At 36.3% G+C, this 14,284-nt stretch overlaps 1 protein-coding gene across 6 annotated transcripts in view; it reads right to left on the minus strand.

Annotated features, from left to right (window-relative positions):
• Window positions 1-14,284, minus strand: part of LOC112558837 (oxysterol-binding protein-related protein 8-like) — a 58,577-nt gene that overhangs the window by 13,889 nt on the left and 30,404 nt on the right. For 5 of the 6 annotated variants that reach the window (XM_025229536.1, XM_025229531.1, XM_025229533.1 and 2 more), the window contains 11 exons: window positions 10,190-10,255; window positions 8,911-9,050; window positions 6,934-7,005; window positions 5,461-5,573; window positions 3,735-3,816; window positions 3,240-3,338; window positions 2,558-2,654; window positions 2,357-2,455; window positions 1,553-1,650; window positions 1,230-1,355; window positions 60-160 (listed from right to left, as the gene is read on the minus strand). In XM_025229536.1, the coding sequence (XP_025085321.1) occupies window positions 60-160; window positions 1,230-1,355; window positions 1,553-1,650; window positions 2,357-2,455; window positions 2,558-2,654; window positions 3,240-3,338; window positions 3,735-3,816; window positions 5,461-5,573; window positions 6,934-7,005; window positions 8,911-9,050; window positions 10,190-10,255 (1,093 nt within the window). The remainder of the gene's footprint in view (window positions 1-59; window positions 161-1,229; window positions 1,356-1,552; window positions 1,651-2,356; window positions 2,456-2,557; window positions 2,655-3,239; window positions 3,339-3,734; window positions 3,817-5,460; window positions 5,574-6,933; window positions 7,006-8,910; window positions 9,051-10,189; window positions 10,256-14,284) is intronic. The other variant, XM_025229537.1, reaches the window with a different exon arrangement.

The raw sequence follows: 14,284 nt of genomic DNA on the forward strand, positions 1-14,284 counted from the left end.
ATAAATGAATTATCTGGATTAATATTATTATTCAGAAAAATGAAAAAAAAATGGTATACCTTTCAGACTCAAACTCGTACTGCTCTGGAACAGGCACAGTAAACCGCTTCAGTCTGGTAGCTCTCACTTCTTGAGTAGGGTTCCAAAATACATCTCGTCTCTACAACATAAGGAGATGTGAATCAGATCGCAGCAGCAACAAAGTCTCAACATTTATGGTGGAGGCCCAAAGAGAAAATAATAATTCATTTCTTTAATTGGAGAGACAGAAGATGTCTAGCTTGAAGTCTTATTTTTTAATTATAATTATTTTACTTCATAGTACTCAAAATGTAGACTGGGAAACATATAAATTAAGATGAACAGTCTGTGCAACAAGTCTCCAATTAGTTAAGAAAGACAGGATATTTACTTCTATCTGAATATGGTTCAATAACTTAGAATTATGAATAAGTCCTTTCTCATAAAAAAAGAAAAATCTGGAACTGCTGGCTTAGGACAGATGAACTAACCCTTTGTAATAGCTGTAACTTTCTTTTTGCAGTTTTGTTGCTGTATTCTGGACTATCACTTTGTCTAGAAATTCTCTTCATGTTTAGTTCTATCTAGAAATTATTGAACGCTACAAACTTCAAATGCAAAATGCAGCTGCAATAATGTAAAATAATGATCATGAGAATATCCTTTTTTTGTTGAGATGTTAATGTTACAAGTATGGCATGTGCTGATGAATGGAAACACACTGCAGCTAAATTGGTCATCACGTTTTGTGAACAGTATATTCGCACTTCAAACTCTGATCATCAAAGCAGCTAGACATTTGTACTGTGTGTAAAAGAGGATATTATTTTAATAAACCTTGCCCAGACAAGATAATTTTTCATTTACTTTGTGTCTATTTTTATGTTCCGATCTGTTTTGATTACTTAATGCTGTAAGCACTTTTGTATGTTTTTCTATACTTTAGTAAAGTAAAACGTTAAGGTAATGCCTAAGTTTATGTTTATGTTCATCTCACTATCGAAGACAGAATCCTGGGACCTTTGACCTCCCTTGTTCATGGATAAGATCTAGACACTTGGCTGCAAAAAACTTTTGTTTGACTAGTAAAAAAGATCCAGATCTCTCAGTAACAGTAAGCTTGAAAGAATTGAGATTTAGAGACTGTCTATAGCACTGAGTGTTAGTGACACTTACCCATTCCCTAATAACTCATTGTCCCTACTTACCCTCACAGTACGATCCTTGATGTAAATCTCTTGGTCCCAGTGACCATCTAAAAGGGCCAGTGTATCTGCACCCATAGTTATTTTCCCATGAATCTTGTTAGATGCCTGGCCGCTGCCTAGAAAAGGCTGCAACATAATATAGTTGTAGAGTTGTAGCTGTAGAAAGCAGCAACTAGTGGGGTGAACGATAAACTACTGTACTTTAAACCTTTTTTAATCTAGAATTTAACTGTACCTAAAACATGCAGATCCATACAACTGAAGTCTATTTTAGACTCCTCACACTTGATAAAACAGCATAAAGTGTTCAATTGTGACTTTACCTTTAGTTTGAACTCAAGTTCACACTTGTAGCCACTCTTGGGACAGTCTATGGTCACCTTTCCTCCAAGCTCCATTGTCAGCGTGCCAATCAAGATACCTGCAAGTCAAATTCAGTCTCACTTGTAAGATGCTTACAGGAACTTAAAACTGGTGATAACAACACAATCATCGCTAACCAAAGTGGCATAAGAGAAGTTCAAAACTGAAAAACATATTTTTTGCTGTTGACATGTGCCCAAACAATCAAAGAGGAATGTTTATAAATTTATAAAGAAATGAAATAGCTGGCCACAAGAAAAACAGCATATAAATTATAAATAATAATAATGTGTGATTTATATAGCGCATGATCATGCTCATGAAGGAGCATGATCACAGTGCTTGAGACAAGAATGAGACATGGAAAGTATAAGAAGGCTAAACAACCATGTAGACAAATAATAAAGACAAACATAGAAGATGCAAAGAGCAATTGGGGAATAACAGTAAAGATCAAGAACCTGGAAAATATTAAGAGAAAGTCCAATAGGTGGACTAGTCAATAGACACAAAAAAATAAAAGAAAGGGTTAGAAGGTGGATTAATAGTATATGGATTGTTACTAAGAATAATGCTCAAGGAACACATGTTTTCAGAGCAAATTTAAAGGATTCGATGGTCGGTAGGTAGCAGATATAGAAGGGGAGAGTTTTATCATTTAGCTCATGAGCAGAATTTATCTGGTGTTCAAGCTTGCTGCTTGTCATAACTAGGGTGAGACAAAAAGATCCAGAATGTCCAAAGATCAAAGCCAGGACACCAACCTTTACAGTGGGCAAAGGGCATGGTAATGAAATAATCCTCCCCTCTTTCAAGAAACGTCAGTGTTGCTACTCCATCCAATATAGCTGACAAGGAGTTTCCTGTAAAGAATATGTTTGGTGAGCCAATTAGTGGACCTTTTCTAGAGATGCAAACGCTTGACAATCCGTTGCCTATTCATGTAAAAAGAATTTCAGACATACCATAAAATTTCGACCGCGCTAGAATGCTGCCGCTGATATTGAAGCCATCTCTGCGGTTAGTAACATGAAATACAGAGATTGGTGGATGATGTGATACCTGCAACATAAATAGCTGTATCATGAGGGAAGCCTGTAAAAAAAATTTTTCAAATGTCAAAGAAGGATCTGAAATTACCTTGTAGCAAGAAGTGTTAAAAATTGGACCAGTTGTGCATGTGGTCCCAGACTTTTTAGTAAAATTAATTGGATCAAAATTTTCAATGAATAGTATTAATAAAATAATTATATAAAGAGAAGATCCACTTGCTATTATGCCACTGCATCTACAAATAGTGATGTGTAATGATGAACACATAATTTACTTAAAAGATTAAAAAATAAAAAGATAAAGGTAAGGTGTTCCACACTCTACGTGCAGTGAATGTAAGTGATCTACACTGACTAGGACATGACACATGGAACTAATGCAGAACCCAACTCTCTCCTTTCACCACCTTCCCCATATCCAATACATTCAGCAACCCATTTACTCTATAGGTGGGCAGGAGGAGTTTTTCAGCCACATATCTTAACAGGTCTTAAACCAGCACGTTACTGCTTCACAGATGAATGCACTAACCAACAGGCTGTGAAGCCTCTCCAATTTATTTAAAACCATTTTGAAAAGTAAAAATGTATTCACCTGTTCTGCAATATAAAATGTGCGACTTCCAGTCTGAGGATGGTACCAATAGCACCGAAAACATTCACCTATCACTGGGTTGTAAGGCTTTTTCAAACCCTGAAGATTGAAGGAGCATGAATAAATAAGTATCTGAATTACAGTGAGGTACAGGAAAAAAAACAATTAGACGATACCACCACGCAGTATATCTCCAACTATTTGTGACTGTAATGTTAAAGGAGTAGATAAATAAATTATAAAGCAATTACTTCATAGAAACATTTCAAATGACACTTTCTAAATTATAATTAGTTCCTTCCTTTCATCTCATTAGACTTCAGAAACGCTGCATTTATCTAACAGGTAAATGGTTATGCATCAATCCCACTTGTGAAGAAAGATTTCCACATTTGAGTGTTAAACTACATATTATTCAACGGATAGGTTCTTACTTCATATACTTCAAAACAAAGCTTCCATTTAATAGCTACCTTCTGTGCAGTATCAACTCACTTTTGGTTTTTTGTAGAATCCAGATAAGTACCATCGGATGACATACTTCATGCGCATGTAGGGACTTTCCTGTAAAACTGCTCTACAACAATTGAAAGGGGAGTTTTAACCTATGTTGCAGACTGTGAAGCTAAAATAATGGTAAAAATTCTGAAGCATGTTCATTAACATTCTTTGCAACAGTTATACGATAAATGCTGCAAACGCATTGCAAATACACAAACATAGGTAAGGGTTTTTAATGTGGAGTTATTTTCAAACATTACATATGAACATATGCCTTAGAGCAGGGATGGCGAACCTATGGCATGCGTGCCCAAGGTGGCACGCAAAACGATTTTGTGCGGCACACGACGACGCTGATGGATTTTTTAAAATTTCAAATTATCATAAGTAATAGCCTTCAATTTTTTCAGAAAACTGTAAATAATATTAAAGAAGTGATGTTGGATCATATTCCACATAATTTTTTCATATTACTTTTATTAACTTCGGTATCATATGACATAGCGTCATAGCGCATAATAAATTTTGAACAAGACAAATCATTATTTTATAATTTATAATTTTATACTAAGCAGCTTTATTTTTTCCGCGCAGCAAACTTACTGGTTACTGGCTGTAGCACTTCGTTTCTATAGCGGCATCATTAAGTAGACCGACTTGGCACGCAGCAATTTTTATTGCTTTGAAACTGAAATAATTGGCACTCGGACTGAAAAAGGTTCGCCATCCCTGCCTTAGAGTATAATAGCAGAAACACAATATTTAATTTGATGTAGCTGGGTCAACTTGTCACAGGTTTTTCTTTTGATCCAACAAAAGTTAATATGATTGTTAGAGAACAACATGGTTAGTCACTGGTTAGCCATATGTCCTTGTTTGTGAGAGGGATAATGGCTAGTCATAGATCCTTGTTTTTATAAGTAGGTAAAGACACCTACAAACTAAAGAATACTCAAAATGCATTCTGGTCAGAAAATTAAACTTTTTTATCACAAAAAAGATTTAGATATCATCAGACTATATAGATCAATTACCAGCAAGGCTTGTGGTGGAGGTTTCTGGTTTTGCATAAAAAAAAATTACAGTAATATGGCGATTTTTGTTTAGAAGGGATGTGTACTCAAAATCTTGAACTGCTCATGACTTCTCTACGCCCATTTTATCTACCCAGAAACTCGGGTACTTTTCCCACTTGTATCTATTCATCCCAGGGCAAATGCTACCATGGCAAATATAACCCAGAACTTGACTCAGTTTGCCTTATTTTAGATTGGTAACCTGAGATCAATTCTTAAGACCTATGGCCAATATGTCACGTCATACTACTAAGAGTAAGACCTCACTTGACCTCTTCTATATCATATCATCTGAGTGTATATCTTGTACCACTTTTAAAACTCTCAAACCATCTCTTCGAGGGTTAGGAGATTTTCTCAGGGCTTAGTTTAGAATTAGAGATCATTAATAAGTAATAATAATATATTTTAGATAGTAGTAAGGATTAATTAATGTTTGTTTATTATGGAATTATTAAAAAATTTTTTTAATATATTTTTGTTAGTTTAAATCATTAAATATATACAGGCCTACAAAAGAGGTTGAGTTGTTTTGAGTAGAAAAGAACCCGCAAATGTCCAGGCGTTTGTGGGAGCACGAGTGACTGTGACAATCCTATCTCACAGAGTTCTTGAACATACACTTGTAACATATGCTGACTTACTCTGACAGAATGTCTGCATGGTAGTAATAATCAGAAAGTTTGTCCAAGAAAGATCGAGGTTCCAGAATAAATGTTGGAAGAACAACTTTGGACAGATCCATTCCTGGACGCACCTGGAAACAGCGTAACAGTTTATATTAATGTCTTTATTTCTTAAAATAAATAGTTCCCAAAATTTTTAATTACTAATTTGTTTTAAGTATTTGGAGTAAGTACCATGAGGGAGGGATAGCAGAATTGGTGTTTTACGCCAAGCCATCAGTAAAGGGTATATCACAGCAAGGCAACTAGCCCTGTAAACAAATGCCACATGGAGAGAAAGAATAGTGTGCCCAAGATGAGAGCTGAACCCAGGACAGCCAACCCTCACTGTATTGGCGACAGGTGCTAACCATTGTGCCACTGGACCATCCGGGGTATCATGAAGACAATAAGAAAAAGCAAATCATAATCTATGTATAATTGGGAAGAAACAACTGAAGATCCATACATATGACAAAGAAAGTGGAAGTGCAAAAAAAAAATTAAAAAAAAAAAAATCCCTAGAGAATTTGGTTACAGAACTAAGATTTGAAAGCAGTTTGAAAAAAATATTTAAAGGACAACATGAGCGCTCAGCAAAAATCGCTGGAAATAGAGCATAAAGTAACATAAAAACATATTCCGGTGGTATTTTATGACAAAGAGGCACAAGAAATATTTTGCTAATGTTTTTCTCTTAATCACAACTGGAATTGTGGAGAAAATAGGAAGTGATAAAAGGGTAGTATTTCTAAAATAGCATCGTCTGCATGAGCTGAATTTGAAGAGAAAAGATGCAATCCTCGGTAAAAGAAAACAGACAAGGACACAATGTGCTGTTGCTGAATGTTCTCTTCTACACTCAGATGGAGTTTGTACTCGTTTACTAAAGATAATTGGAACAAAAGCCAGTGGATTAACTTTGTTCAGAGGACTGTATTGATCAAAGGTACTATGTGAACTTCATCCCCACACTGTACTCAAGAATTTGCTCAAAAATTTCAGGATTGCTATCAAGTCACTTATACAGTAAAAGCACGTCTTTGACTTTCTGTAAAGGGAGGGATCTTTCCACAGCAGTGCCAATTTTACAAAAGCACGAGCTGCTAAAACCAATAATTGCTAGTTCAAAGCTTCAACAAAAATCAAGCACCAGATATGCAACATCGACACTTTTTACACCGTTCTGGTCTACAAGTAACACTCACTTTCACAAATACTACTTGCTTACAACAGAACTCTCCAGCATAAGAGTAACTTTCATCTGCTTTCCTAGTGGCAGGTGAGAATGTAATGTTTAAAGGCTTGTATCTAGAAAATTAAGCATAATTATATGCTCATACTTTGGGAATTATTACTTTAAAACAAAATAACCGGATCATAAAGAAAAAAAATCTTTCACTTGTGTTGTCCTTTAAAGAAAAATATAAATATGTGAAAAAGACTTCAAACCTGCTTGACAAGTGTCCATATTAAACTTTTGTTCTCATCAGCTACTTCTTCAGTTTGGGTTGTATCCCCACTCTGTAAAACACGAACAAAGCATTATTTACTGCAAGATATAATAAATAACATAAAATTTTTTTAAATCAGTTTAAATCTTGTTTAATTCACTGGTCCCAGATGGCAGCTACAGTAAGCATTTTGTAGCCTTCGGTTGCTGTGTGTTAAAGCAATAGCAATAAGAAATAAGAAGTAAATAGCTTGGGTAAGTGAGTTAACGAATAATAAAATGCTGCATAAATCACTGTTGCACAACTTTCTGAGAAAAAATCTGTTGCAAAAAGCTAAATGAAAACACTACAAAATTAACACATATCAAAACTGAAAAGAATTTTCAAAAGGAATTTCAGACAAACATTATCGCTAAGCAATGCCTTCTAATAAGAGAAAACACTATACATGATGACAGTATTTTGTCACTAAACCAATAACAAACTAACGCAGAGGGAAATATTTACTTTAGTAAAATAGGAAATGCTAATAGGAAAATAAAAACACTACCCACAATTAAAACAAAAGAAAATCAACAGAAGCTAGCATGTACTGTTGAGAGCCTAATTGGCTTGAAGGTGACACCTCTCCCCTCAGTTTTCATATCTGTCAGTTGATCTGCATGAAGTTTTGTGTCTAATGTTCCTCAGTACATCTGTTATGATATTTGCTACGTTCCTGAATGGATTCTGTCTCTGTGCTACTTTTGACCTTTTCCTGTGCCGCTTTATTTTTACTGTCACATCCGTGTGCGGACGTTTTGCCGACGGACGTTTCTCCGCCGGACGTTTCGGAGCCGGACGTTTTGTCGACTGGACGTTTCGCCGCTGGACGTTTCGGAGTCGGACGTTTTGCCGACTGGCTTTTCGCCGCCGGACGTTTCGCCGCATTATGTCAGAGAGAGAGAGAGAGAGAGCTTACTTACTTCTCAAAGAATGAAAGTAACTACTAGATAACACAATAATTCTTTATTTCAAACAAATTTTACACACACTTCACAGACAGTTCACTTTGATTGTCACAGATTATGCGCAACAGCTTTGAGAAAAAACATTGATACAATGGCGAGAGAAATGTGTGAGCTAACGGTTCACATGAGGAGGGATAGTGAGAGAGAGTTCACTGATACATTGATACAATGGCGAGAGAAATGTGTGAGCTAAGGGGCGTCCCACACTTGACTTCGGCTAAAGGTCCCGCGTGAAATGCCGAAATGAAGTGCCCCGCGCCGAAACGTCCGGCGGCGAAAAGCCAGTCGGCAAAACGTCCGACTCCGAAACGTCCAGCGGCGAAACGTCCAGTCGACAAAACGTCCGGCTCCGAAACGTCCGGCGGCGAAACGTCCTTCGGCGAAAAGTCCGTGTACCGTCACATCTGCGCCATCTTGTCATTACTTAGATTTGAGATCTGTGTACGGGCAGTGTCAAGTTCCAACTCTGATTACCTTCCTCCAGCTGCTTCACAATGTCAAACTATCACAGTAAGCATGGAGTACAGACCAGTCTGCAATAATCAACATCATGTATCTCCAGGAAACTCAGTGCAATATGCCACTCAGACTAATCTGACTGATGCTGATGCTGAAAAAGGCCAACTTGTTTTTGAGGCCTTTGAGCTGGCTACTGTACTTACTTCTTTGCTAAAACTAGTAGCTGGTAAAATTCATAGATTCAAGAGACACAAGAGACTAAAGAGAGACAAAAGTTATGTCAGACAAATCATTAACAAAGCATTGTGCTTGCTCCAAATTTCAGCTGATTCTCCACCAGCAAGTCAGCCTTATGACATCACCTTCCCACCATTGGCAGAAAACAAGCACTTTAAGCCTATTTTTAATGGGGTGAAAAAGCACTATACAAATAAACACATTATTATAATCTGTCAGCATGCAGGATGACTGAATACTACACAGGTAGCTCATGCACACATACTAACCGCTCCTAGCTCTTCTGTGCGATTCTCCTCATAGTGTGTTTCAACTGGTGGGTTTAAGTTGTGATTTGGAAGCGGCTCGACATCAAACTCTGACTGTGTGGTATCACTGTCATCTCTCTCAGACTTATCTTCTTCAAGACCTGTGCACAAGTTAAAAAAATACATCACAAACAGGGTCACTAGGTCTGCTTCTTATACCTATGTGTTCATTATTAGTGTGCTTGTAACACTAACAACCATTGTTCTGTAATAAGGCTCAGTTTAAAACTATTTAAAAAATATTCCAAAATAAGCGAGTTTCAGTCTTAACATTAATGTTTACACTGATGATGTGAATAAAATGCACAGAACAAAGTATGTCATTTGACACCATGTAATGCAGAAAGCTAATAGTTTTAATCTCTTATACACTATCTGTCATACTGCATGTAATATTTGAAGCATGAAATCTACACAAGACAAGAGCATATGTCGTAATCCAAAGAAATCAAGCAACATGTTTGTTTTATCATTTTCATGAGATATAACTTTTACCATCTCTACTGCAAGGATTTCACTTCATTTACCCCACTCACATTGTAGTGTGTGCATACAATATTCTCTGTTAGGCTGAACATTTTAAGCATCAGAACCAAATGTTTCTTCCCAATGCTGACACAAATAAAATGTCAAAATGCATATTTTGTATTTGGAAAAAAATAAAAAATCACCTCCAATCCTCAAACAATAAAACAAGTGAAAATCTGAACAGGAACAATAAACAAAAAAGTTTGGTAATTTCCAAATAGTTGATTTATCCATTCATCAGACTAGCTATTTATTTTGTGAGAAATTTTAAATAAAAATAAGAACACAAAACCATATTTAATATCACATATTTAAACATGCTGTTGATTTAAGTGAAACCATTACTATGAGTTGTCAATGGTTCACACAGGAATGAAGGTGTACTCGTTCACAGTTCTATGACCTAAGATTATTACACATCAGTATTTTTATTTATACATGTCTTACTTGTAAGTAATATTTGAAATTTGTCATGCAAGTCCTTTTTACTTTAATGTGAAATCTCTGGTGGCAACTTTATTGACCCTTCATGCTAAGGGAAACTAGCAAATGCATAAAAATTTCAGTATAAACAGCAGTTTTGTCTCGTAAGAAAAACTGCAACCTTTCATGCATTGTGAATTGTTATTAAAAAAAGTTCGAAATAAGTATTTTTGACTGGCTGCATGAAGAATAATGCACATAAACTGAGAATTCATGCTGAATCAATTACCATTGTTGTTGTAACCCAGACAGCTATTTGCATTGGTCCCAAGTAGTTCTGATATCCAGTAAAAGGCTGAAAACAATGGTACATACTCCTGCACCTCATGCTAGCCTGTCAGCAATGCTAACATCAACAATTGCCAGTGCAATCCTTAGCACATTCTTTTCTAACTCTATTGCTACTATGAGCGATTTTGATCATGCTCTAACATGAATGCATTAAGATTTTATTCATTGTGATCAATGCATGAAAGTGGCTTACAACTGTAATCAGCATTTAGGAGTCAAGAGGTATGTACATATACTGTATGTAATAAACACGTGATTTGTATAGAACATACATGTACTCACACTCATAAGGAGCATACTTGTAATACTTAAGAACAAGAACAAGCACTACAAACAAGGGACAGAAGAACAAACAACATATCAATGACAGAAGGACAAACAACAGAACTGATGATGAATAAAACACATAATGAAAACACAATAAGGAACCAAGTAACAAGGACTGAGAGTAACATGATTTTGCAAAAGGAAGACAAGCAGGGAAGTAGCAACAGGCAGAAAAAGGGAGAAAGGTGTGAAAAAGGACTACCAAATATGTGGACTGTTAGGAGTAATGCTTAAAGAGGTGTGTTTTCAATGCCCATTTGAAGGATTCAACTGTATGTAGGTGGCAGATATAGAAAGGGAGAGAGTTCCATTGTTTTGCTGCACAGTAACTAAAAATCCTGTGACCATTGTTGTTCTGGTGACAGGAACAAGGAGAACTTCACATGCATAGACTTGCCTTTTCAGAAACAAGATCCCAGTGATAACAAGAAATGGAAGACTTCTGAACACACACGAACAATAAAGATGCTCTTCTAACCTATTTAGAGCATGAAAACTTCAATTTGAATCCAACTTTATAAACTCATGTATGACTATAAAATTCACATCTGAATCAAGAGCAAAATCTTAACAATATTCTTATTCTTAACAATATTTAACCTTTAACAAGCCCAGAACACAAAAAACTACATGACAGATTAAAGGAAAAACCTAGCTGGTTAAAACCAAAGATCCCTTAAAGAGAAAAATTTGAAATTTATCAAAAATTACATAAATGGCACACTTTCTGACTTAAAACAAAATGTTTTTCCTTTTTAACAATGGTTATTAATTAGGACAGCTTATCATCATGACTAGGTGAAAGGCACATAAAACAAAGACCCTGCAAAATATTAAACTGTATACAAACCTACAAGGATACTGCTTGTAATCAACTGAATCGGAATACTTTCAATCTGAATACTTAGTACTAAGTTTCAGCATGAACACACAAGTAAAAAGCATAAAACAGAAACCAGCATGGAAAAAGATAGCTATAATCATAATGAGACAGCAACTAAAAAGACTACATGAAGCAGTATTTATTCCCATTAACTGGAGCAGTCAATGGGCTCTTGAGTGCCATGATAACGATTATACATGATTCTGTCCAAAGCTCTCTCTGAGTGATATGTTTCCACTGACAAGCAAATGTTCTGGTATATGGACTAAAAGCTCCAGCTATGCAATCTACGCCCACATGGTCATCGAGGCAGCAAGCCCAAAACAGCAGTGAGGGAAGAGCAAGCTAAGTTGCATGAACCACAGCTTTATGATGCTTATCTGACTGATTCTTCCATCTGATCACATCTCACTTTCTCCTGCTCTACTCCACCAATGATCAATTCTGACAGGCATTTTATTGCACTTTCCACATTGTTTTACAGGCCTCAATCAGTTATTTACAGCTAATAAACTGAATATCACTTCCTTAATGCATTACTAATTCTAATTATGGAGGAAAATCTCTTACTTCATAAGAAGAGTCTTTGTATGGTTTCATACTATTTCATATTAGCAAGAATTACAGCTAGTTTACTAAAAGTGAAATCTGGAATTATTGCAACTTCCCTCCATTATCAGTTTAATATGCTCCAAGTCATTCTTACATGGATGTGAAACTTGGACCCTGACAATGGACTGGAAAATGAGAACAGAGACCTTAAAGATAAAATGTTAGGAGAAGACCAATGATGAATTGCATAACAGACAAATCACTGGGTCCTAACCAAAAATCTCTAGCCATACTGAAATTATTGAAATGTCAGTGGCAAACAGTTACTTAACTTTGATCCTTTACCCTACGTAACACCTCATGTGTTTCTACACGTCTTCCTCAGTTTTCAGATTTTATTCTTCAATTATTTTTTTTGCTTGCCTTAAAGCAATATCACTTCCAGTTTCACTTCTCTTTGTCAGGGCTTTCTACTGAGGTTCTTAATCCCTGAGATGCTTTATCTGCCACAGTTTGGCAAGCAGGTGGTGAAGGATTCTCAGTTTATTTCTTGCTCCTACACTGCCTTGAGACTTTTTGTTTTCTTGCACAGCATTGTCTGAAGATGCTGCTTTGGCCTCTTGCTCTCAGCTTTCTGTATGGTTGTGTGTCTAACGACTTCTCTGTCTTGAATCAGTGAGAAGCAGCATCACAGCAAAAGAAAAGTGAGGAGGGAGAGCAGATAATGCAACATTTTATACTGATGAAGTATCAAAGCTCAAGCATCTTTGCCTGTTGTTTTTTTCCCATGGAGCCATGGTTCTAAGGAACTCAAGATCAACAACTTTTGTCAGGCAAAAAAAGAAATTAGAAAAAAATTGCACATATACTGTCTGGATTAAAAAAAAATTAAGCATAGTTCCAAATATTGGTCAAACAAGCCTACAACTTCACAAAAGGTTAAGCCTTGGTCTTGGCAAACCACCAGCAGTTCAGAAATATGTATATCTGTAGTACATGTATGACGAAACCTGCTGATGATAGTAAACTTAAAATTAAACTAAAAAACTAGTGAAAAGGTAAAGAGTTCCATGGCCTAATTGATATTAGAAAGGGGAATGCAAGTAGTTTACGGTGTTCAGGGTATGGCATATGGAAGATAGAGCCCAATTCTCTTTCCACTACCTTTGACCTTCCCTGATAAATCAGATATTATTTTTTGACTGACAGCTGTGGGAGGATGGGGTATCTTCCAGCACCAGCCCAGGCAGTAAGTGAAATCCCTATCCAGCAAGCAACAGAACCTCCTAAATAAGAGTGCTTAAAACAATAATTTACTTACTCATTAAAATGATAGCAATATTTTGACAAAGGTGTGTGCATTCATCTTCATTTCTGGGACTTGGACAAAACAAATGATCTGTATGCATTCTCATTCTCCATCTCTCTCTTCTTTCATAGTCTCTCATGTATGCGTACACATGCAAACTAAAGTACAAACACATACACAAATGTATGTATGCACGTCCACACACACAAATAAAACATGAACAATCATTATTGTTTACAAAAATCAGTATTAATATTTCTACAGTTTTAAAGTATTCCAAACGAAATGCCTATCTCAGACACTCAAAGTTTAAGATTCTGTCAACTGTATTCTCACAGGCTTTTAACATAACAATCAGCTACAGTCCAGTTCAAAGGTGTTTAAATATATTCTTTCTTTTTCATTTACAGAATTTTTTGTTCTGGTCATGCAGCCTGCTTGCTTGCCTTGACATAGAAGATGAAGTTTTAACTGCCGAGAGTATTCGATGCCCTGGTTCTCCTCAGTCCTGTGATGCATTACTAATATTTGTATACCACACGTGCCGCAGGTTCCACGCTTTCACCTTGTTTTGCAAGCTCATTCTGCAGCCGTTCAATTTCCAGCTCAAATTTTAATGTTTCAGTCCGAACATTTTTTATTTTTAATGTCAAGAGTGCATAGTATAGTTCGTCAGATGTGGGCCTCTGGAAGAAAGGATCTGACTTATTTTTCCCTCTCAATCCATCTGAAATGGCCTCCCAGATAGAAGCCCTCTTAGAAGATAGGTGAGGCTCTTGCTGATCAGATCCGTCTACAATGCAAAAGCACAGACATGATGGTCTGAGATACTTAAGCATCAACAACCAGCAACATGTGAGCAGAGAAATATGGAGATAAATTGAGCATATTAATTCCCTCCAGATTTCGGGTGCATATTATGCTGCTTACTGGATGGAGAAGACCTAGTAGTCAGGAGCTAA

The sequence above is a fragment of the Pomacea canaliculata genome, linkage group LG3, assembly GCF_003073045.1.
Source record: "Pomacea canaliculata isolate SZHN2017 linkage group LG3, ASM307304v1, whole genome shotgun sequence".
Classification (NCBI taxonomy): Eukaryota; Metazoa; Mollusca; class Gastropoda; order Architaenioglossa; family Ampullariidae; genus Pomacea; species Pomacea canaliculata.